The following is a 24,519-nucleotide window of genomic DNA, read 5'->3' on the forward strand; positions in this document are numbered from 1 at the left end:
TTTTATATGTCTTTTTTTATTACAGGTATTATTTACAGATAATCTATGTATCTATATCTTATATATCTCATTTTCCTATATCAAGGCCTAACCTGCTTTAAACATAGTTTGAGGAAGCCATTAACCAGGAACCATTATACAATGGGACACAGCATCTTGTGTGTCACTAAATTAGCCTAAATGTATCAGCACGAAAACTGCAAACACAACTGCGTGAAAAGTCATATCATTAATGGAGGTTAGGCACCCCTTCAAAGCAATTTTTATTTCCATGAGTAAAGAAGAAAATTTTGATTTTATTTTATTATTTCTTTTTTTAGTGGGTTTTTTTTGTTGTTGTTGTTGTTTTAAGATTTTATTTGACAGAGAGAGACACAGCGAGAGGGAACACAGGGGGAGTGGGAGTGGGAGAGGGAGAAGCGGGCTTCCCACTGAGCAGGGAGCCCGATGCGGGGCTTGATCCCAGGACCCTGGGATCATGACCTGAGCCAAAGGCAGATGCTTAACAACTGAGCCACCCAGGCGCCCCCAAAATTTTGATTTTAGGAAGAAACACTATTGATTTTTTCGTGGTAAATAAACATTTGTTGCTTATTAAAAAATAAAATGGGATGGACTTAACCACATAGGTTTTAGAATTTAGGAAAAAAATGACATATTCCACTTAGTATTTTGGACATGGGATTTTTTGAGTATAAATTAATCAACTTCAGTGCAATACTCTGTTACTTTTATTTTTTATATATTTTTAAGTAGTTTTTTTTTTTAATTCCAGTTAGTTAACACACAGTGCAATTTTAGTTTCAGGAGTAGAATTTATGTTTCATCGCTTACATATAACACACAGTGCTCATCACAACCACTGCCCTCCTTAATACCCATCACCTATTTAGCCCATCCCCCACCCACCTCCCTCCATCAACCCTGTTTGTTCTCTGTTAACAGTCTGTTCTATGGTTTCCCTGGTTTTTTTCCCCTATGTTTATCTGTTTTGTTTCTTAAATTTCACGTATGAGTGAAATCATATGGAGGGGGGCGGCGCCTGGGTGGCTCAGTTGGTTAAGCGTCTGCCTTTGGCTTGGTCATGATCTCAGGGTCCTGGGATTGAGCCCCACGCTGGGCTACCTGCTCAGTGGGAAGTCTGCTTCTCCCTCACCCTCTGCTCCTCCTCACCCTGCTCATTCTCTCTCTCTCTCTCTCAAATAAAATCTTAAAAAAAAAAAAAAAAATCATATGGTATTTGTCTTTCTCGACTTATTTCACTTAGAATACACTCTAGCTCCATCCACATTGTTGCAAATGGCATGATCTCATTCTTTTTGATGGCTGAGTAATATTCCATATATATACATACATATACATACACACACCACATCTTCTTTATCCTTTCATCAGGTGATGGACATTTGGGCTCTTTCCATAATTTGGCTATTGTTGATAATGCTGCTATAAACATCAGGGTGTATATGTCCTTTCAAATTAGCATTTTTTTATCCTTTGGCTAAATACCTAGTAGTGTAATTGCTGGGTCATAGGGTAGTTCTATTTTTAACTTTTTAACTTTTTGAGGAATCTCCATACTGTTTTCCAGAGTGGCAAAACACTTGATTTTTAAAATTAAGTAGGGATAGTTCTTCAATAAATTACTTTGAACAATATAATTCTGATAACGCATTAGACAAAGCACAGGAGCATTTACATTTTTTAAAGCTATTAAAAATTTTAAAGATCATATCATAACTGACTCTTGAAGACTGGACCATTTGTTTTCTATGCCACTGTAATAATTTTAAGGAAAAGTATTCTTCTCTTTTATTACCAAGAAGCACCTTTGTATTTAAGTTTCCTAGATGTCACAATGACTATATTTTTAAGTCATTCACAAATGTGCTACTGGAGATAGAATATTGCAGTAGTTTCATACTGCAATAACAGGTTTTCTCAAATATAAATTTACTTCATGGTCACAGATCACCTAGATCATATCAGGTGTCTGCTGTGAAAGGAAGGGAAAAAGCAGGCACAATTCCAGTAACAGTAAGAAAAGGCACGGTTACCAACATCTCAGCATTTCTTCTAAATAACAATACTGATATCCATTCTGCCACAAACACCTGAAATAGTTTGACAGCACAAAAAGTACAAGGAAAATTAATGAATGCACTAAAATACCACTTCTTCCCAGTCACTGTGAAGATTTTCTATAATCTCCAGCCAAATAATACTTTCTGTCCATGGACTTAAGGTAACGCCACTACATGGGGCGCCTGGGTGGCTCAGTCGTTAAGTGTCTGCCTTTGGCTCAGGTCATGATCCCAGGGTCCTAGGATCGAGCCCCCCACATCGGGCTCCCTGCTCCGTGGGAAGCCTGCTTCTCCTTCTCCCCCTGCTTATGTTCCCTCTCTCGCTCTCTGTCAAATAAATAAATAAAATCTTAAAAAAAAAAGAAAAAGAAAAAGAAACTCCACTACATTATCTCTCTCATTTCCTGCTAAAACCAAACCTTTACCCTCTGAAAGTACTTAAATTTCTTTAAGGAATGTCTGCTTCTTATCTGGAACACAGTTTAGGAACCACCTCCAATGACCATTTAGGAAACTGTAAAACATATTACAACTTTGAAATAGTATCATCTAAAACAACTTCCCATATTCTGGGGCACTGAATCCTTTAGGACTGAGCATCTTTCTGAACTCATTTCACACTCTCCAAGTAAACTTTCTAAAATGCAAGTCTGATCCTCTCACAATTCTTCAATGCCAATCCAGAGCCCAATGGATGAGGTTCCTATCCTTCAGAAATGCAGTGTATGCTGTGCATAAGCTTGCCCTTGCCTTTTTAATTTCAAAAACCTATTCTCGATCATACATACCTACCTACATCTCTTACACTGGCCACTCCAAAAAACTAGCATTTCCCTCTCAATACCCCCATATCATTCCTCCTTATATCCATTAAAATTAGGCTATTGCTTCTTAATCTCAGCACTGCTGATGTTTTGGACCAGTTCGTTATTTATTGTGGAGGGATGTCCTATGCACTGTAAGATATTTAGCAGCATCCCTGGCCTCGACCCATTAGAAATGGGTACTCCATTTCTACCTACCCCACTCCAGTTACAGCAACCAAAAATGTCTCCAGCAATTTCCAAATAACCCCTTGGTGGCAAAGTGACTTTTAGTCAAGAACCACTGAACCAGATAGTCACTTAACCTCTAGATACCCTCAATATTCACAAACCCCTTAAGAACAAAGTTCTCTCTCTTCTGGGCACCTGACTGGCTCAGTCAGTAAATCATGTGACTCTTGATCTCGGGGTTATAAGTTCAAGCCTCATGTTGAGTGTAGAAATTACTTAAAAATAAAATCTTTAAAAAAAAAAAAAAAAGAACAAAGTTTTCTGCACATAGGCTGCAGGGTCATACAACTCAACACAGCAACTCTGTTCAAAACAAATGTGTTTCTCCAAAAGCACCCATCTGTAGGTCAAGAAAATGAAGACTAATGGCCTATGATGGTGCTCTTATGTTGGACAATAACCAATCAACTCAGATATATCATAGGCCCTAGATTCTAGGGGTTTAATGGCAAACATATAACAGAGACAAAAACAGAATTGCACAGAATCCAGGAGTGATGTGCAATGACCAGAAATCACATGGAAGATTATACAGCATTAGAAGACACCTGAGAACAGGAGACCTAGAGCAATCACTGGGATACAGAATTGCTGTTATATTTTTGTTTGCCACAAAGTCTAATTATGAACCTGACAAGGTTCCCTATAATCTTTACTCTCCTATGTATCCTTAAAATGTCAAAAAGACAATAGATCTAATTTACAAAAGGTTCCAATGACCAAATCTAGGACATCTTGAGTTACAAAATAAATGATAGTAAGGAACATAACCTGTAGATGAAAATAAATGAAATTTTCATCATTTGAAGGTGAAGAGAAGTTTGGGGGAAAGTCTAGGAAGCTATTCAGAGGTAAGTCTAAAGACTAAAGTAAATAATCATGCTCCATAACAGATTCTGGAAAACAATTAAAAATAATTATACAGTAATAAATCTCATCTTCCTTTGAATCTTGAAAACCAGCTCTGAGAGTAACAGAAAAATGTCTGCAGCAAAGCCAGCCTACACAGCATACGTACACTATCATATCCAAGATGTCTAACTGACACCAAAGGACAAAAGTTCTTTGGATATGCTCTGTAACATTCCTTGCAGAGATACCGCCATATGCCTACCTAAGGGTGATCACAAGAATTAAATGGCATGTGTAAATACTCTGCCACAATATTTGGCACTAAACGTTGGTATCTTTCCCATCATTAAAAATCTTTAATGACAGTCCTCACTGCTTAAGTGTGAACTCTGTGTCATTCACTATTAGAGTGTGACTGTGTGTCATAGGAAATGAATGTATTTAAATCCAATTTCAATTTTCATTTTCTGACTTCAGTGCATATAATCAGCCCCTCAGGGCACAATCACACTGACCACAACCCTCTCAAATTCTACAAGCTGAAGAAGTGATTAAGACATTGACTGGTGTGGCCTGGGCAGGAATCCTCTGGCAGTGAAAATCTATTTTAAAACTTCTAGAAAAGTTTTAAACTTTTATCTACACATAAAAATCTGGGCTACTGTGTTAAGTGAAAATGTTAAAATCGGGATTAAGTTGTCTAATGAGACTTTCAGGAGTTTCCATTTACACAACTTTTGCTTTTTATAAAAACTGTCTTTTTAATTTCCATTTCACAATGGCATGTGTCAACCATATTTTACCACTAAAAATATATAGCATAAGTGATACTACAGACTAGGTGTTTAATAAATTTAATCCTTCAGAAACACAACCATGTAACTGAATGTCAGTTTCAATAAGTACCCATTCACAGATATTTAAATACCTTCCATAACTCATATTTTAAATGGCATTTTAATGACTTTGCATGTGGGCAAACAACAATATTTTCAAATATAATCAAATGTCTTCATGCTCACATTTAGAGAAGCTTGCCATAAACCATTACAAAAGAAAGAAAATTTTAAATAAAACTTGTATTATTTCAAGTCTTAGGAAGAGCCTGAAATACGCAAGGAAAAGCAGAATGCTCTTTCTGGATAAGCACTGCTTCATTGCAACAGTCCTCAGGCTGAGAAAATTAAACTTCTGTGGAGGCGAACCTCTAATGACTACAGAGCTTTCCAACACTTTGTGCTATGAGTCTGGCAGCTGCATCACACTACAATTAAAATATCCTAAAAATACATAAAGAGAATATTCATGAAAGCTAGTCTTACTGTTTGAAGTGTTCTTCCTTACTTAAAAAAAAATTGCTAGAGGTTAATTTTTAAATCCAGAAAATTGCACAGGGTTACTGAAAAACCAAATACAGACTCTAGCACTATTTTTCTCCATGAAGCCATTTTTAGTTTAGATTTGATTAAGAATATGGAGGACCATGGTCAAGCTTAACTTTTGCTCTCCAGAAAAATCAACGACTATAAGACTGAACATAAAAACTCCCCTCAACTAAGGGAACAGCATAAGATGGGCCAAAGTAGAGTTTCATAAACTGCTCTGTGGTCTGTGATCACATACAAAATTCTGAGTCAGGCTTCGTTTGGAAGAGAACCACCAAAGATTCCAACTGGCTCTCCAAAGCTATCATGAACCCCCAAAGATTTCTCATCTATAAAATTAACAGGCTAGACTAAATAATTTCCTAAATCAGCTACACATTCTAAAATATTGTACTGACTTTGCGCCTGTCCTTGTTTTTACCAAAAGACATGATGAATGACCCTTTCATGAAATCTAATCAACTTGTAAATATTGGTAGAAATTGTGATTAGCAGACATTCATGATAGATTACAAAAACAGCAAAACAAATCCAAAAGTTATCTATGACACACCAAAAGTCAAAAATTAACTTTAAAAATCACTGATGATTTCAAGTAATCACCTTCACTCAATTTTGAGTCAAAATATCACAAAGCAAAAAGGTAGGTGAATTCACTAAACACCAGAAATATACCTATGGGATTTCTGGCATCTAGGCAAAGGTTCTAAAGCAAACACTGAATGAAGTGAAAGATCTTTCAGTTCAAGATTAAGGCAACATAGTACCAAAATGTGGGTTAGTAGCTTAAAAAGAAAAATTTCCCCCTACTGAGCTTAACATTTTCAAGACCAGTTGATCACCACTTGCCTCTGGTATAAAACTTATACACAGGCCAACTGGCTTTTCTTGTTAAACTACTTTCTAGAACAGAAAGTAGCAAAGGTGGAGGTGGTAGGTGGGTTTCAATTTATACAATAGGAATTACACAAAATGTGCATTTTTCCATGCAACAAATTAAGTATGTGCATTGGGCCTGGCTATCAGGTCTGGTCTTTTTATAAGTCTCTCCCAGCTACAGAAATACTGGGGCACATGCTGGTGGCACTGCTAACCAGGACAACTTTTTGTCTACAGCTTTGATAGTATCTCTCAAACCCCAAACTACTTGAGTCTCTTCCAGTAACCTACCTCTAGGAATCTATGCCAAGGAAAGGAAATGATCCAAAACATGTTAAATCTATAAACAGCAAGATGATCAGAGGAGAAAAACTGAGAAACTGGAAATAACCCAAATGCCCAGCAATAGGTTAAATAAATTATGGTATGTCTAGCCACTTGAACATGATTCAGTCATTTATGTATGAAACAGGAAAGATTATGTAACAACACAGAAGAGTATGATTAATAAGTGAAAAAAGCAGGATAGATGATTACACATAAAAACCACGTTATGTAAAAACTGTGTGTACATGTGTATTTAAACTGCATTAACAAAACTTGTATTAGTAGTTCCCTTTAGGAAATAGGGTGAGGATATAGGACCTGCTCCATAAAGGGAGTTATCACCATGAATAACTATAGTATAGTATGAACTACGTATGGTAGATGGGAAGAAACTAGCAATGCCTGTTTGTCCAAAGTCCTTTACCATTGTTTCTGGATGGCCCCGCAAACATTTGTTTACCATGTATTTAACTCTTTCCTTTCTTCCTGTGAATTCCCTTACTTCCCTTTGACTCCTATTTCCTTCTTAGTCCAGAATGACATGTATACCTCATGTTGCCTGTCTTTGGAATCTCACATTTTTTTTCTCCCTTTTTTAAATTGAGGTGTAAGTTACATACAGTAAAGTACACAAATATTAAGCAAACAACTTAGTAAATATTTCCAATTTTTATATTCCTCGGTAACTTGCACTCAGATCAAGCTATAGAGCATTTTTTAAAATTTAATTTTCTTTTATTATGTTATGTTAGTCACCATGCAGTACATCATTAGTTTTTGATGTAGTGTTCCATGATTCATTGATTTCCTATAACACCCAGGGCTCCATGCAGTACATGCCCTCCTTAATACCTATCACCAGGCTAACCCATCCCCCACCCTCCTCCCCTCTAAAACTCTCAGTTTGTTTCTCAGAGTCGCTATAGAGCATTTCTAACACCCCAGCAGGCTCACTTATCCATCCCACTAGCAATGACATCCTGAAAAATAACTACGATTCTCACCTCTATCACCACAGATCAGTGGAGGTTTTTCTTGGAGGGGGGGCAGGGGGGAAGGTAATATTTTTTTAATTGAAGTGTAATTAACATACAATGTTATATTAGTTTCAGGTGTACAGTATAGTGATTCAAAAATTCTATACATTATTTAGTGCTCATCAAGACAAGTGTATTCTTGATCCCCTTTATCTATTGCATAATTCCCCCCAACCACTTCTCCTCTAGCAACCATCAGGTTTATTCTCTATATTTAAAGAGTCTGGTTTTTTCTTTTCTTTGTTTTGTTTCTTAAATTCCACATATGAGTAAAATCATATGCTATTTGTGTTTCCTGACTTGTTTCACTTAGCATTATATCCTCTAGGTCCATCCTGGAATCTCATGTTTAGGTGGATTCCCTGTATGTACAAAATTAAACATGATTTTCTCCTGTTAATTTGTCTCATGTCAATTTGATTCTTAGGCCAGCCGAAAGAATATTAAAGGACAGAGAAAATTTTTTCCTCCCCAACATTTGGATTTTCCAATAGAAATGTACTGATTTCACTTGGGTAATTTTCTCTTAAAATAAAAAAAATATATATAAAAATATGGATAGGGATACATAATTATATTAAAAATAGTGTTAAAATGGAAGGATTGTGCATTTATATTTATATTTTCTACACTTTCAGCACTCATATTCTTTAATTAAAAAATTAAATCTACAAATAACTGTAGAAGTCATCTTTTTGTCAAGCATAATTACTCTTTAACCTGTTTTTTCATTTTACAGATTCTATTTAAAGAATAATTTTGCCGCACAATGTATAATTACACAGATTGTAGATAAACCCCAGGTAAAAATGCATCACTCTAAAACAAAAACAAAACAAAAAATCTGAAGTAACCTGATTAGATTAGCTCTGTCTTATCCCTCATCTTTATCACTAAAGTCTTTCACAGAGCCTGACCCGAGAAGGCTTATAGCATAACTGTGAGGTGTGTGTTGGGGCACGGGGAGGGAGGGGCTGGAACACACTTTCTGAGTGTGAATTCCAGCTCCACTACCAGCTGTGTGTGATTTTGAATAGGTTACTTTATTTCTGTTTTAATTTCTCCAATGTAAAATGGGAATTATAATACCTAACTCTCAAGGTTGTTGTGAGGATTAGCAGAGAAGACTAATATAAAGCATTAATGCCTGATGTAGTAAGCTATTAGCTTTTATCTATTGGCTAATTAAGCTGTTAGGTATTATTCTAAGCATTGTAAAATATGTAACAAAATGTATTTTTAATAATTATTATAATCACTGTAAAATACATTTATAACAAAAATGAAATGAATTTAACACAATTTTATGATCCAAACATTACTCTAGCTTAGACATCAAAGGATAAATAAGGAAACAAAAGAGTTTGCAGTGATGTCATTTTTATCTCAGCTACACTTTACATTGCATAATTCATTACAAGCTAAAACTGTTTTTCTTAAACATCTCTCCTCCTAATTTGCAACTGCAGTAACTACTAACAGAATTTTGGTGTTTCCTCCAGCTTCCCATTAAAAAGGAGAAAATATTATTTAAGTTCAAGGGAAACTGCTTATACAATGGACACCAGAATGGCAAAACAGAAACTTTACTTTGACAAAAAAAGAGGGATATCTAAATGTTTCCTTCTTTCTTCCTACTTTCTAGACCACTCTTTGAAAAGAGGGGTTCATTATATCAAAACCTAAGATCAAGCCCCCCACCTTAAAATCTTCTTAGATCAGCAATCAAAGAACAAATGAATGTTTTCTCCCTTTCTATAGCTGGACTTCCTGAAGTACTGAAAAATCCCACTAGTTACTCTCACTCTATTGATTCCTGGTTGGGATACATTTTCCATTGCTTGAGACAGATCAGGGCTACCTACACTTTAGAGGTATAAATGTATCTAATAAGACAAAACATAGTCATCTGGATCTCGATTATCTACAAAAACAAAATGCATGCATTGGGAGCAGTGTGAGAATTAAAACCAAACTCTGTCCTCATCCACTTCAAGGAAAAATTATATCAGGATTAAACATAAAAAATATTTAAAAATAGATATCAACTATTTGATTTTTATGCAGCAATTTTTGAGAAGAGATTACTTTAAATAAGAACAGTCAGGTCACTACAAAAAAACGAAACTTCACTAGAAACTGCGATGCCAGAAAAGATACAAAAATAAGTTATTCATATTATGGCATCCATGAAATAATTCAACTTTTGAAAGTTAGGATGGAAACCTTCATAAACACTGACTGATAAGATGAAGGCGCTCAAATGATCCCAAAGGAGGATCCCACTGCATGTGGGTATCCTAAGACTGGCTGTGGTCCCAAAATCTGGAAGTATTTTACACCCAAGCATCAACTGCTAGCAATTTCTGAGTCTGTTTTGCCTCTGCCCATGACAAGAATCAACTTGTTCCAAAATTCAACTAAATATGTTTCTTTTATGTTAAAACTCTGCTGTTTCTGGGAAAGCTAAAAGCTAGAATTTTTTACACATGTGGACAAAAGCTATATTTGGATCTTTTATTCTAACAGAATAAAGACAGTTTTAAAAGAACTCCCCCGCTGCAGTTTATTATAAGGAAGTAACTCTTCCGAAAAATTTTAAAAGTAAACCTCCTTCTCCTATTCAATTCCTTTAACTTAAAAATTCAAGATCTTATTTTAAAAAGAAAACCATTTAATCTAAATTAATTGCAAGTTAAACAAAAAACTACTTAAGAGGAGGAGTCATGACTTCTCTTTACAGATTTTTTCTAGTCATTTCATCTGTAAGTACATAGGTTGTACTTTTTTTAAAAAAATTGATAATCATAACATCACTTTTAAGTATTAAATACTTAAAATCCCACAAGATTAAATCATGCTTTCTTAGACTTCTCTTTAAATACATGTAAAAACCACTTGGGACATCTTTATTTAATCCCCTTGTCCTGCCCAACTGTATGTTAGCATCATACAACAAAGACAAACAGAATGAAATCCAAGACAGAAAAGACTATAAACCATGACATGCTGACACACCTGCCTCAACCTGGTAAGAAGTAGACAGACAGGCTAAGAGAACAGCTATAAGTTCTGAAATAAAGGTTAGCATGTGGCCTAAATGGTAACAAAGTTAATATTCAAACAAGTATTTCTTTTAGAATCATTCCACTTACTTGACACCACAATTTCTGAATCTTAGCACTACTGACCTTTTGGATCCCAAAGAATTATGCTGTGTCTGTTCTGTGCACCGTAGGATGGAGAGAGAGCAGCATTCCTGGATTCTACCTATTACAGGCCAGTAGAAACTCCATCCCCAGTCATGGCATCAAAAAGACTCCACTGTATGGGTGACAGATGGTAACCACTTATTGTGGTGAGTACTGTGTAATGTATAGAACTGTCAAATCACTATGCTGTACACCTGAAACTAATATAACCTTGTATGTCAACCGTACTTCAATAAAAATTAAAAAAAAAAAAAAAAAAGATTCCAGACACTGCTAAATGTCCCCTAGAGGTGAAATGGTTCCCAGTTGAGAACCGCTGCTCTACACTGAAGAAAACCCAAGAGTTAACATGGATAAAACCCTAAAACATGATTTTAGTTGAAGTGATTTCATAAAGAGATATAAAATGCATGAGTTAGTTATACTAATTAAGTCAGACCTTGTAAATGAAGTCAACACTACTAGGAAGATGTGATCAGCCGTTTTGATGAAGAGAAGTTCAAGGGACATTGTTTCGACATAAATGCTACTGGCACATGACACTTAAATCAGGAAAGCTCTCAAGCCCATAAAAGATAACCAGGGCCCTTAAGACTCTAACATAGGTGTCAAGATGAGATCAATGACTATTCATGATGAGCTGCCTATAAGCTGTTTAATCTCTATCCTTGTGTTAAAGATCAGATTAATTCAAGATGAAAACAACATGAGCAGAAAGTAACCAGGAAAAAAACATAAAAGTTAAAAGACAGCCTAAAATTTCGTGCAAGGACAACTCGTTAAGAGATCTTAGTTCTGTTCTCATTCCTTTCTCTTCGCCTAAGCAAAGCTGTCCTTTTCTTGAAAATTTTTGGAGAACAGATCGTTTTACAACCCATAAAAAAATCATTTGATAAAATAAAATCAAAATGAACACTGCCCATTTTAAAGGTTTGTGTTAACCTTAAACATAAGACAAATTTCTTATGCTATTTCAAAGCAAGAAACAAATGTTCTCGTTACAGCACATACCAACCAAAAATCAGACTTCAAGTTTTAAATAGCAAGTCCAGTGTTTTATCAGCGTGCCAAGAAAACTATAGCTCTTAAGGATACCTGGCCTCTGAAAATGTAACATCCAAAGCTGTGTCTATCAAAAGTAAAAGTTACAATTTTTCCAGAGAAATATTTTATTTGAAAGTTTAAAGATATCTCTTTTCTTTGCACATGGGAAATAATGTTGTAAGTTCTATAAGACATGAATAATGACAAAAGTGATTCTTGTTACATTTTATTGCCATGTGCTAACATTTCAAGGATTAACTCATGTTTTAATTTTTACAACTGATTGAAATCAGTCTTTGTTTTCCTTCTCAGTGCTTGATTTTTTGCTTCTAAGCAGACATGAGAAAGCAGTAGAAATCAGAAAACTGGATTTCTGATGGCAACTATAATCGTGTTTCCTTCTGAATTAGTTTAAAAAAAATCTTCCTCTACTTTTCTTTCTTAACACAAAATTGAAAACATACTGCAGAGTTTTTTTCTTGCTTTTTCCACTCAACATTTTCCCAGGTCTTTAAACATCCCCCAAACATAATTTTCAGTGGCCACTATTATATTCTATGGCAATATCATTTAGCTGTTTTCTACATTAGGGATTTTAAATTGTTTTCAATCTTTTGCTCTTATTGCTGAAATGAAAATTCTTATGCATAATTATGTTTGCATCTCAGATTATTTTGGATAAATTCCTAGAAGTTAGTTTACAAGTTCAAATAGTAAGAACATTTGTATAGTTGTATAAAACAAATTGCTTTCCATAAAGATTATGAAATTTATACTTCCATCATTCTTTGAAAATGTCAATTCACTGCATATCCAAAAATAATAAACATTTTTTTAAACCTGTCCATTTTAAATATCAAAAACACCATCTCACTGATTTAATTCATTTTTTTAGAGATTGAACTTTTTTTTTTAAGAGATTTTATTTATTTGACAGACAGAGAGAGACAGCGAGAGAGGGAACACAAGCAGGGGGCATGGGACAGGCAGAAGCAGGCTTCCCGCTGAGCAGGGAGCCCGATGTGGGGGCTCGATCCCAGGACCCTGGGATCCTGACCTAAGCCGAAGGCAGACGCTTAATGACTGAGCCACCCAGGCGTCCCTAGAGATTGAACATTTTTTATACTTAGTATTTACAATTCTATCTTTTCAAATTGTGTCATCTTTTATCCATCTTGGCTTACAGTGTTATTTTTTTTTTCATATTAAACTACTATAACTCAATATAAAAGATATAAACCTTGCTTATGACACTTACAAGTTTTTATTATTTTATGTCATCCAACCAACATTTCCCCTTGTGATTTTCCACAATTTTTATGCTTAGAAAATCCTTTCTCATTTCAACCTAACTATTGACATATTTTCTTTTAGTTCGTTTTATTTGACATCTACATTTTTAAAACATCTGGAATTTATTTTTCCAATGGTATGAGGATGATGATTTAATATCTGGTAGCCTAAGAGCCCATTAATCATTATTTCCAAAATTTTTCTCCCTCTTTTTCCATGTTAGCTTTTGAAATCATTTAGTCAGGTATTCCTCCCCCCACCCCAAAAAAATCTCATTTAGATTCTCATTGAAATTGCAATTAAACTATAAATAAAAATCAGGGAGAATATATAGAAAAATGTTGAATACTGGTGCTGTCAGGCGATTATCCCATACCTGACCATCATAGAAATATGTGTTGTATTTGTTCAAGCCAACACATAGAATTTTTGTTTCAGATTATATTTTTTAGAAGTGTATTAGAGAATTCACCCTCCATTTATTACTAAATCTTTAACTGAATGTCAACTTTGTATTTTGTCAAATGCCTTTGTAGCCTTTCTGGGATTCCGTGTGCCATTATGCTTGATCCTCCAGATCTCATGTATAAACAGGTTTCTTAACAGTAAACCATCCTTTAGTTCTTGTCATTAAATCCTACTCTTAGCAGTGTAGTCTTCTTTAATATGTGGATAATTTGGCGTTGCTTGTGCTTTAGTTCTAAAAACATTTTTACAGGGCGCCTGGGTGGCTCAGTTGGTTAAGCGACTGCCTTCGGCTCAGGTCATGATCCTGGAGTCCCGGGATCGAGTCCCGCATCAGGCTCCCTGCTCGGCAGGGAGTCTGCTTCTCCCTCTCCCACTCCCCGTTTGTGTTCCCTCTCTCGCTGTGTCTTTCTCTGTCAAATAAATAAATAAAATCTTTAAAAAAATAAAAAAAAAACATTTTTACATATTGATATTTCTAGTCTGGAGTTTTTCTGAAGATAATTTTTTGGATAATTAGTAAAATTTCAATGATTGCCCATTTCAATTAGACGTTCAACTTCTGCATTTCACTTCCATTTTCCTTGAACAATATTCATTTAGAGATTCCAAATCTTGAGTCTCAATTTTTAAAATCTCATCTGCATTTACGCTTTATATGCCATTCAGGTTTCTGAATTTGACATATTTATGATTTCCATTTTCTTTTTGTCAGATGTCTTAAATGTTTGTCTCTGTATTTCTGGTTTTCCTTCCTGTGTCAAACAAGAATTAGTTGTTTGACTTATCAAACTTTCTTTTAGTCTAATTCGTCTTTACTTACTTGCAGAACGAATCTTAAGGTGTTCTGTGTTGTGCTGTGCTATTAACTCAATTTATAAAGTGTCTATTTCCATTCATACATGAACCTATCTTGGGCAGGCTGCTATGAAGTGTCATGCCTTCTAATCGTCAATTTAATTAATCAGAAAGGTCATTATAACATCACTATGATCTACTGGAATTTTTAGAACCTATTTTTTTTATTTTTTAAAAATTTTTTATTTTTAAAGATTTTATTTATTTATTTGACACAGAGAGAGTTAGCAAGAGCAGGAACACAAGCAAGTGGAGTGGGAGAGGGAGAAGCAGGCTTCCTGCTGAGCAGGGAGTCCGACGCGGGGCTCGATCCCAGGACCCTGGGATCATGACCTGAGCCGAAGGCAGACGCTAAACGGCTGAGCCACCCAGGCGCCCCTAGAACCTATTTTTTAAATCTTGTTAATGTTTCAGGAAACAATCAACTAACTAGGTCTGGTGTTAGGAAATTAGAAAACTACTTTAATCGTGTTTTTCCAGAAGGCACTGCTCCAGTGTTTCATTCTTAGCACTATTCGAGCTAAACACCTCAGAATAAATTAAGTGTGTTATAGGGAAAAAACAAAATGGAATGAAGAAACAAATTGAATGCTGGAAACTATCACGTTTAACACAATGTAAATACAAACAATTTAACTTTATTGAAATTAGGAAAAAATACACCTCAGAAGCTACATGTTTCTCTGTAGGAATGATAATCTGACTGTGGCAAAACTCAATATTCATGCATTCTTGAAATTTGCCCGATTTTTCTTCTTTAGCCAATTAGATTTCCTGGTATATTATTATCATAATTTGGCTTGCCTTTTCCTGTGTAATTTGTGAATATTTTTCAGAAATGCTGATTAATGGGTGCCTGGATGGCACAGTCAAGTGTCCGACTCTTGATTTCAGCTCAGGTCATGATTTCAGAGTCGCGACATCCAGCCCTGCTTCGGCCTCTGTGCTGGATGTGGAGCCTGCTTGGGATTCTCTCTCCCTCTCCCTCTGCCCCCCATCCGCCCCCACACACACACTCTCTCTCTTTCTTAAAAAATAAACAAACAAGAAATGCTGATTAATTACCTCCCTTGTGTCCTATGAAATTCATATGGACATTCTTATGAAAGAAAGTACTTTTTTGAAATGCATTTTCCATATTATATGTAGGTGGGGAGGAAAGGCTTTTCTAAAAATGTTAAATATCTTTAATTTGGTTCCTGTGATTTACCAAACCCATAATGACTCTACTAGTCAATAGGTGTTCTTATTCTTAGAGAACATCCCATTTAGTATAGGAAGCCTCTTCAACTTACACTTTTCCCTCAGAAGTCTACATTTCCCTAACATCCAAAAAACAAATAATCCAATTAAAAAATGGGCAGAAGACACGAATGGACATTTTCCAAAGAAGATATACAGATGGCCAACAGACACATGAAAAGATGCTCAACATCGGTCATCATCAGGGAAATACAAATCAAAAGTACAATGAGATATCATCTCACACCTTCAGAATGGTTAAAATTAAAAACACAAGAAACAGCAAGTGTTGGCGAGGATGTGGATTAAAAGGAACCCTCCTGCACTGTTGGTGGGATTGCAAACTGGTGCAGCCACTGTGGAAAACTACATGGAGGTTCTTCAAAAGTTAAAAATAGAACTACCCTATGATCCAGCAATTGCACTAGGAGGTATTTACCCAAAGAATACAAAAATGCTAATTCAAAGGGATACATGCACTCGGATGTTTATAGCCGCATTGTCAACAATAGCCAGATTAATGAAACAGCCCAAGTGTCCATTGACTGATGAATGGATAAAGAAAACGTGGTATATATATTATTGTGTGTATGTGTGTGTATATACATATACACACACACAAAAAAAATATTACTCAGCCATAAAAAAAGAATGAAATCTTGCCATTTGGAACAACATAGTTGGAGCTAGAGAGTATTATGCTAAGCAAAATAGGCTGGTCAGAGAAAGACAAATAAAGTACCATATGATTTCACTCATATGTGGAATTTAAGAAACAAAACAAACGAGCAAAGGGAAATAAAAGAGAGAGAGGCAAACCAAAAAACAGACTCTTAACTACAGAGAACAAACTGATGGTTACCAGAGGGGAGATGGGTGAGGGGATAGGTTAAATAGGAGATGGGGATTAAGGAGTGAACTTGTTGTGATGAGCACTGGGTGTTGTATAGAAGTGTTGAATCACTAGACCATACACCTGAAACTAATATCACACTGTATGTTAGCTAACTGGAATTTAAATACAAACTTAAAAAAAAAAAAAAAGCGAAGTTGTTTACATTTCCCTTTCAGTGACTATAAGATATACAGATTTTTCCACATACACCTTTAAGATGTTTGGGCAAAGACACAGGTAAGCCACTTACATTTTTCATGATAAAAGCTAATACAGACACACACACCTCTCAAGTAGAAGTATACGAATAATTTCTAGCAAACTCTGAAATTCTTTCTGTCAAATATGTAACCACCATGATACAGGGAGAGTTTAACAGTGAGATGGAGAGCCGAGGGCTAGGAACCCTCTTACCTGCTTTCCATCCAGCGTGCAGAGCCTCTTGACCACTCCTGAATCCAGTTTAATGGCTTCGGTGATATCTGTCAACACCTGTTCAAAGGAATGAGCAGTCTTCTTATTTAGAAGGATCCGCACGGCTTTTCTAGGCTTCACTCCACTTCGAATCACAGTCACTAATTTGGGTTTGATGAAATCTTTACTTTCCTTCACTTCACTTTTCACCGAGGAGGGAGCAGCCAAGGTTCGGGTTGTCCCACCCTTGATGTTCACAGACCAGTTCGGATTAATATTTTTGGTGTAATCAACTTTACGAAATGGTTCATTTGATGCACACACGTAACTCTCACCTAAAAGGCAAAAAATCAGTTTAATTAGCATGATTATCCCCACCACAGAAGCACTGTATCTTAAGAACAAATGCTGAAGACCCATTAAATGAACTCCTAAACTTAACAGGTTCACTGAAAAGGGGGATTCACATCCTTTTCTTTTGGCATTCTGCCCATCCTCCCTTTCTATTTAAACATCTAGATTGGTTTTGAGAGAGAGAAAATAACACACATTACAGCGTGAAAAGCACTAGACAAATGAAACAAGAGAGACTTGGGCTTTATTCTGATCAAATATGTCACCATGGATAATTCCTCTGCACTTTGGTTCTCAGTATCATTGTAAATTGAAGCTGTTGAATCAGATTAATTCTAGAGTACTTCCTAATTCCAAAATCTACTAACTAATTAAAAAAAAAAATCCCATTCTGGAAGAAGTAATTATATCACAATATATTCATATAAAGAAATAAAACTATTTTTCTTCTTCCAACTACAAATTTCAGTCCTAATTGAAGAATGATTACTCCATCTTCACATAGCTGTCTAAAATATATTTAGTCATAGTATCATTTACTCAATTAATGAATTACTGCAAAAATGAAGAGTTTTGACAGCTTGAAAAAATTTACTTCAGGCATTTTATTTCTTAATTAAAGAATGTGAACTTAAAATAATTAATTCAAAAAGACAACCTTCTCTATACCTACTTAAATGGGAAAGGATGTTAAATAGTTTAAAACAATGTGTCTGGGTGGCTCAGTCATTTGAGCTACTGACTCTTAATTTTGGCTCAGTTCATGATCTCGGGGTAGTCCCATGCTGGGCTCTGCGCTCAGCGGGGAATCTGCTTCTCTCCCTCTCTCTCCCTCTCCCTCTGCCCCTCCCCCCCACTCATGCTCGCATGCAGGTGTGCTCTCTCTCTCCCTAAAATAAATAAATCTTTTTGAAAAATAAATAAAATGTGTTCATTATTCATGCAGCCTTCTGCTTATTTTTATTAAAACATAAAAAGTATACTATTTGTCGATTGGTTTACCAACTCAATGTTCATTAATTTTAAGTCCCAAAATTATAGGTTGAAAAGTAATGATTTTTATGATTATAATTCTGAAAATCCTAATTCATAATTATATATTTAAAAATCATACTTTTTCTTTCAGGAAACTCAGAAGTCACCCAATTCTTTTATTCTCACCTTTTGGCATACAGGGCAAGAGGATTACACTCTAAGATTTTCTCTAAAATATCTTCTAACTCAAAAAGAATCCAGTATTTTTTCACATATTCAGTGTAACAGTCTCACTCGTAATAGACTAGTCATATGATACAAGCCTTACGGGCTGTTCATGCTTAAAACAAAAATAACCAAAACAGTGAAAGACAATGCCCGAGGAAAACCTATTAATATAAATATCATATTTAACTACTATCAGGATGTTCTTAAGATCCTGATGAACGGAGAACTTAAAGACTCCCAAGGGCACGTGAACAATTCAGTAACAGATCAGGCATGTAAGAAGGGTCTGAAAAGAGGAGTAAAGCCTTCTACTTAAAGGTATAATTAGGCCACTGTCCAAGAAAACGAGGGAAGCAGCCACAGCTCTCCTGCTGCTTCCACACCAGTAATCAGAAAGCTAGCACAGCAACTGCCACTTAGTTAGGGATTTTCCATCTCTGTAGGTTTATCCAAATGACCTTTCACAGTATAATCATCTGGGAAAATGGCATGTAGTTTCAAATACACATATGAAATTAATAAAACAGAACTATACATCACATGGACGTATTTACAAGCAAAAATAAACACGATTTTGCTTTAATTGTATAGAGAACACAAGTCTCACATTGAAAAGCTCTAAATAAAATTTAATTGTATGTTCTGATTCAAAATATTAAGATGGAAGAAAGAAAAGGAAATTTCAGCAAGAGACAGTGATTTTTTTTTTTTCAAGGGTAGGGAGAAGTCAGCTGGGGAAAAGCCTTTCCCAATATAAAGCAAAAACACAATGATAAAAAGAAACAAAACAAGAGCGAATTTAGTATGTCAGATTTCCTTGATCGACCCTGCACAGTTGACATATCAATGAGGCCAGCTGCCTTTTAAATTAATCTGTATTTTGCTTCTTTATACAGGTTCAGGACATCAGAATGAAAATAGGTAAAGGAAGTCTGTCCTTTAATTTGTTTATGTGTGGTTACAGACATATTTTAATTCCCTCCTTTTCTCCCCTCCTCCCTTCATACTGTTTCTATTAAAAACTTGTAGATCAGTTCTATAAAATGTAAAGTTTTGAACCAGCAGATATCCATTTTGGCATCTTTGGCATACAACATTTCAGCATAAAGGCTCGAAACACGGTTTTGAGGTCACACCTGTGTTTCCATATACTGGGCACATAAAACCCTACAGTAGAGATGTCATACCTTGATAACCATAGCAACCAAGATACCCAGGCTAGCTTCCCTTGTTACGTCCCCACCCTGATCAAACAATCTCCTGATGGCAATTTTGTCACTTACATAGATTTGCCTATCAGGAGAGAACATGCTGACAAAAGAATTTAAGATTTTGTTTCCTTGGGCAGTTAGAGCTCTTGCTGTTAACCAAATAATAAATTATTATTCTGTTAGGTAGTAGGCACCTACAAGATTGATTAGAAGCAATCAGCCTCCCCTCAACCAGATTCTTGCTACTGTAGGAATTCTGGTTTAAGATTTGTTACCCCCCCTGCCAACTTGTCACTTCCCCCTTCTTCCCTATCCTGGTAGGAACATCACTTCCTACTGAAACTTACTCAGCTAGAAACCCAGGCATCATCCTTCACTCTTCTGGCTTCCCTACATACTACATTCTGACATCAAGCTCTGTCCACTCTCTTTTCTAAATATTTCTCAAAATGTCCACCCTCTGTGTCCTCACCACCACCTACTCCCTACTTGGATCAATGCAAGAATGTTTTGTTTTCTGCTCACTCCCCAATAACGTAACAAACAGCAGTGCATTTTATGCTATTGATACAGCTGAAAAAGTATATCCTCAAGTAATGAGTTTTGATATCCTCATAAAATATTACACTCTGAAAGGATTTTTAAATTTTTTGCCAATACATATTAAAACTACACTCACCCAAAGAAGGAAAAGCTAAGCATCTCATTTATAAATTAGAGTTAAACTAAGACATAAATGTGTATGTGTGTATATATATACATGAATATGTACATATGAATATGAATATATGAAAAATGAGGCTGTATCTGAAGTCCAGAATTGATCTGACTTTAACAGCTAGATCTCATTATTATTATAAGCTGGTCTGATGCTCACAGTCAGACCTGTGTTCTTCTCTGGGATATAATCTCAGACAATATCTGTTTCAAATAAAGTCACTCTGAGACTATGGTAAAGTGACACAAAAACAAGTTCACTGTGCAATCCACAAGATACCAGACATCCTCCTCTCACACTCATTGAATGACTTTACCAATTACAGCTTTTTCCTCAATCTACTCTGTGCTCCCAGTAAGATTTAATGAGATACTCAGTCACAGAATTGTCCTTTCTTCTAACAGCACCCAATACAGAGCAAGTCCTTGCTTCCCCAGATCCTCCCTAAAATTATCCAACCAAAGCCCAAATTCTATGATAGGTCTAACACCATCTTACTGAGATGCCCCATGGTATCATACAATGTGCATTCTCTTTGCTGCAATGAGTAATAAACTCAACTTGTTCAACTATAGGTATGTTCTTGATGGTCTCTGGCTGAAAAGAACTGAGATACACACACACACACACTCATTCTCTTTCTCCCTCCCTCTTTCCAATAATAGTTCTTTGACCATAGGAGTTTAGAAGGAAGTCGTTTTGGAAATTATGATCACATGAGTACTAAATACAAAGAAAATTTGCTTTATGTACGGAAAGAAGATGGATAAAAGCATAAGGTGATTATAAAACTTAACGGTTTTCACGCACAACACAGAATAGAAAGTCTTTGAATTTCCTTTAAGGCTCCACAGTGGCATGGCTATGGCTTCTTACCACTGACATTTGTTCAAAGACACTTTACTTCGTAGTTAGCAGGTTGTCAAATTAAGTGCCTACAGTTGTGTAATACCACCTGCATATCAACCATTAATGTTCATCTTTACTCAACTGAAGAATCTGCCTCCTTTAAGAGGCAAGAGAATATTAAATGCTAGGAACTCTCCAATGTCTTGTCTCTGAAACCCTTCACCCTTACAAATGTATTCAGACTGTGCCAATTTTTCCCACCTTGTCTCTCTTGGCAGTAATAGGATAGCCACCTCCTATTGGATGTTCAGTATCATGTTTGTGTGTCCTCATGCTGCAGTTTCAGGGACATTGTTCTTCTCTCCTCCATTTAACTAGGCAGCCCTCTCTACAGGATTAGATACAAATTACCTCCTACCTTAACACACACAAATCCTCCCTCTCTTCATTCCTCATCGCACTCTACCTAATGTGCTTTTGGCTTCCATTCACTGCTGAGTTGAAAAAAAAAAAAAAAAAAACTCCTCATCTGTTTTTTTTCCCCACTTCCTCACCCATTGTTTGCTCTTAAGCCACTGTGGCATCACTTTTGCTCTCTGCATTCCCCTGGCTGGAACACCCTGATCCCCGAGCATGTCTTTCCTAACTGCCAAACGCAAAGCACATCTTCCAAATTCACTGGGTGTCTTCTGAGGGCATTAGACACTAGTCATGATTCTCTCCTGCAAATCCTTTTTTCCTTAGCTTCCACAGTCTGATTTCTTTTGATTTATACCTCTTACTTCTTTAGTTGTTCCTTCTTGATCTGCTTTTCAGGGTCCTCTTCTCCCATTCATCTACTTCATCCTCCTTAGATTCTCTGTGGGCAGTTGCATTCCCCCCATGGCTTCAAACACCACCTATATCCTGAGGACATTTCCAGCCTACTCCTTTCTCTTGAGTTCAAGCCACTTACTGAACATCTCTACTAGATTATCTACGGATATCTCACATGCTACTGTCTAAAACTAACTTCACTCCCCATTGTTGCCACCTTGACCTCAAACTCTCCTCTTCCTGAATTCCCCAACTTACTGAATGAAATCACCACCTATATAGTCACCCAAGCAAAATCAAGACTCCTGCCTCTCTTCTCCCTTTCCCACATTCAACAGAATTGGCAAAACTGTTGACCTTGGTCTAAGCATCTCTGGAATCTATGCTCTTTGACTCTGCCTTTTTTCATTTCACCTTGGATTAGAGTAGTTAAGCTCCCTGTGGGGCCTCACCCCCTCATCCTCCACATAGCTGTCACAGCAAATTTTTAGAAATGTAGATCTGATGTCTTTTGCCTGCTTCACTGCCTTTAGAATAAAGACCAAGCTCCTCAGCACATCACACACTTCCACTCTCATCTCCCACCACTTTCCCACAGGTTCCTAAGTTAGTCATACCAGTATATTTGCAATTTCCTTCCAAACTCATCATACCCTCTTATTTTCATTACTTCTTATATGTCTGAAATAACCTTCCTCCTTTTCCCATCTTGCCTCTTTCTAACTGACCAGTCAAGATCAATCACTCTTGGCAAGGAGGTAAGGCAATAGGAACTTTCAAACATTGCTGGAAGGATTTTAAATTGGTTCAACTGCCTAGGAAAAACAGGTTCAGTCACCTAGAAAAACGTTATCTAGTACTAAGTGTACAACATACACATCATATGACCCAGCAATCCACCCCAGGAAAATATCCTGGGAAAACTCATGCACATGGGCACTAGTGTATGTATGCGGAAGCACTGCTCAACAGCCAAAGATAAAAAATCAATCCACATGTCCCAACAACAAAACAGATACAGAGATTGTGGCGTGGTCATATGTACAACTATACAGTTTCTGTATGTGAAAATGAACAAACAAGAGCCATGAACAACCACCTGGGTGAATTTTACAAACAATGGTGGGAAAAGGTGACAAAAGAATATATGCAGTCAGATTCAATTTCTCTAGAGTTCAAAACAGAAAAAATTAAACTGTATCAATTAGGGATGCCTTCATTGGTGGCAAAAATATAGATCAAAGCAAGAGTCAGGCCTCTGTTATCTTGGGAAGAACTGTAACTAGGAAAGGACACAAGGAGAACTTCTCAGAGTCTGGCAATACTCTTTCTTGACACGGCTGGTAGTCACAAAGGTGTTCACTTCTTAACAACTCACTGGGCTGTACATGTATATGAATCTTCATAATTTTAAAATAAAATTTTAACAATTACATTCTTCTTATACCCTGAGCTTACAAAGTATCAATTTCTCATAATCATTTATTCTTTCTTTCTCTCTTCCAATAGTTCTCGGTGGAGAATTTTTTTAATCAGCTGATTTAGCTGTATTAGTACAGATGCTCAGACCTCACCACAGTTCAACTGAATTACTAGAATCACTGGATGGTGGGGCCAGAATATGTAGGTAAGGGTTTTTAATTTCACAGGTGACTCTGAAAACAACCTCTCATTACAAACTACTGCCTGGACTGGAAGCTCTTTGGAAAAAAAAAAAAAACTATCTTTTTCATACTCCCACATCTAGCACAATACCTGATATATAACAGGTACTCAAAATATGTTTGTCAATGTAATGATGAAAATGCAAACTTACAAATCTCATGGTTTGGATTTGCATTACTTCTAGGTAAAACATTTGCACAGTGTAGCTATTTATACAGAATGACCCTGGGAGGCTCAGGGTCAGGCTCCTGAAAGATGTCATGCATGATTGGAGACATTCTTAGGTCATGCCAGCCGACCAAAAGGCAGCCTAAGGCATATATGGAAACAAGCAGGATATAAAGGCTGCCTAGTATCTACCAAAGTTTTTAATTCATTTCAGACCATCAAAGCATCGAGAGTCCAGGGCACACACTTATTTATTTTTTAAAAATTGGAGTATAATTAACATACAGTGTTGTATTAGTCTCGAGCGTACAGGGTACTTTATTTTATTTTATTTTTTTTTTACAGGGTACTTTTTAATTTTTTTTATTATTATGTTATGTTAATCACCATACATTACATCATTAGTTTTTGATGCAGAGTTCCATAATTCATTGTTTGCGTATAACACCCATTGCTCCATGCAGAACGTGCCCTCTTTAATACCCATCACCAG

At 36.1% G+C, this 24,519-nt stretch overlaps 1 protein-coding gene across 10 annotated transcripts in view; it reads right to left on the reverse strand.

Annotated features, from left to right (window-relative positions):
* Nucleotides 1-24,519, reverse strand: part of DCLK2 (doublecortin like kinase 2) — a 146,232-nt gene that overhangs the window by 108,614 nt on the left and 13,099 nt on the right. For all 10 annotated transcript variants that reach the window (XR_014142811.1, XR_014142812.1, XM_081811777.1 and 7 more), the window contains exon 2: nucleotides 17,043-17,377. Coding sequence is in view for 8 of the 10 variants with exons in the window: in XM_081811777.1 (XP_081667903.1) it covers nucleotides 17,043-17,377 (335 nt within the window). In the remaining 2 variants the exon portion in view is untranslated. The remainder of the gene's footprint in view (nucleotides 1-17,042; nucleotides 17,378-24,519) is intronic.

This window comes from Leptonychotes weddellii, chromosome 2 (genome assembly GCF_054177405.1).
Source record: "Leptonychotes weddellii isolate Sample4059 chromosome 2, ASM5417740v2, whole genome shotgun sequence".
Lineage (NCBI taxonomy): Eukaryota > Metazoa > Chordata > Mammalia > Carnivora > Phocidae > Leptonychotes > Leptonychotes weddellii.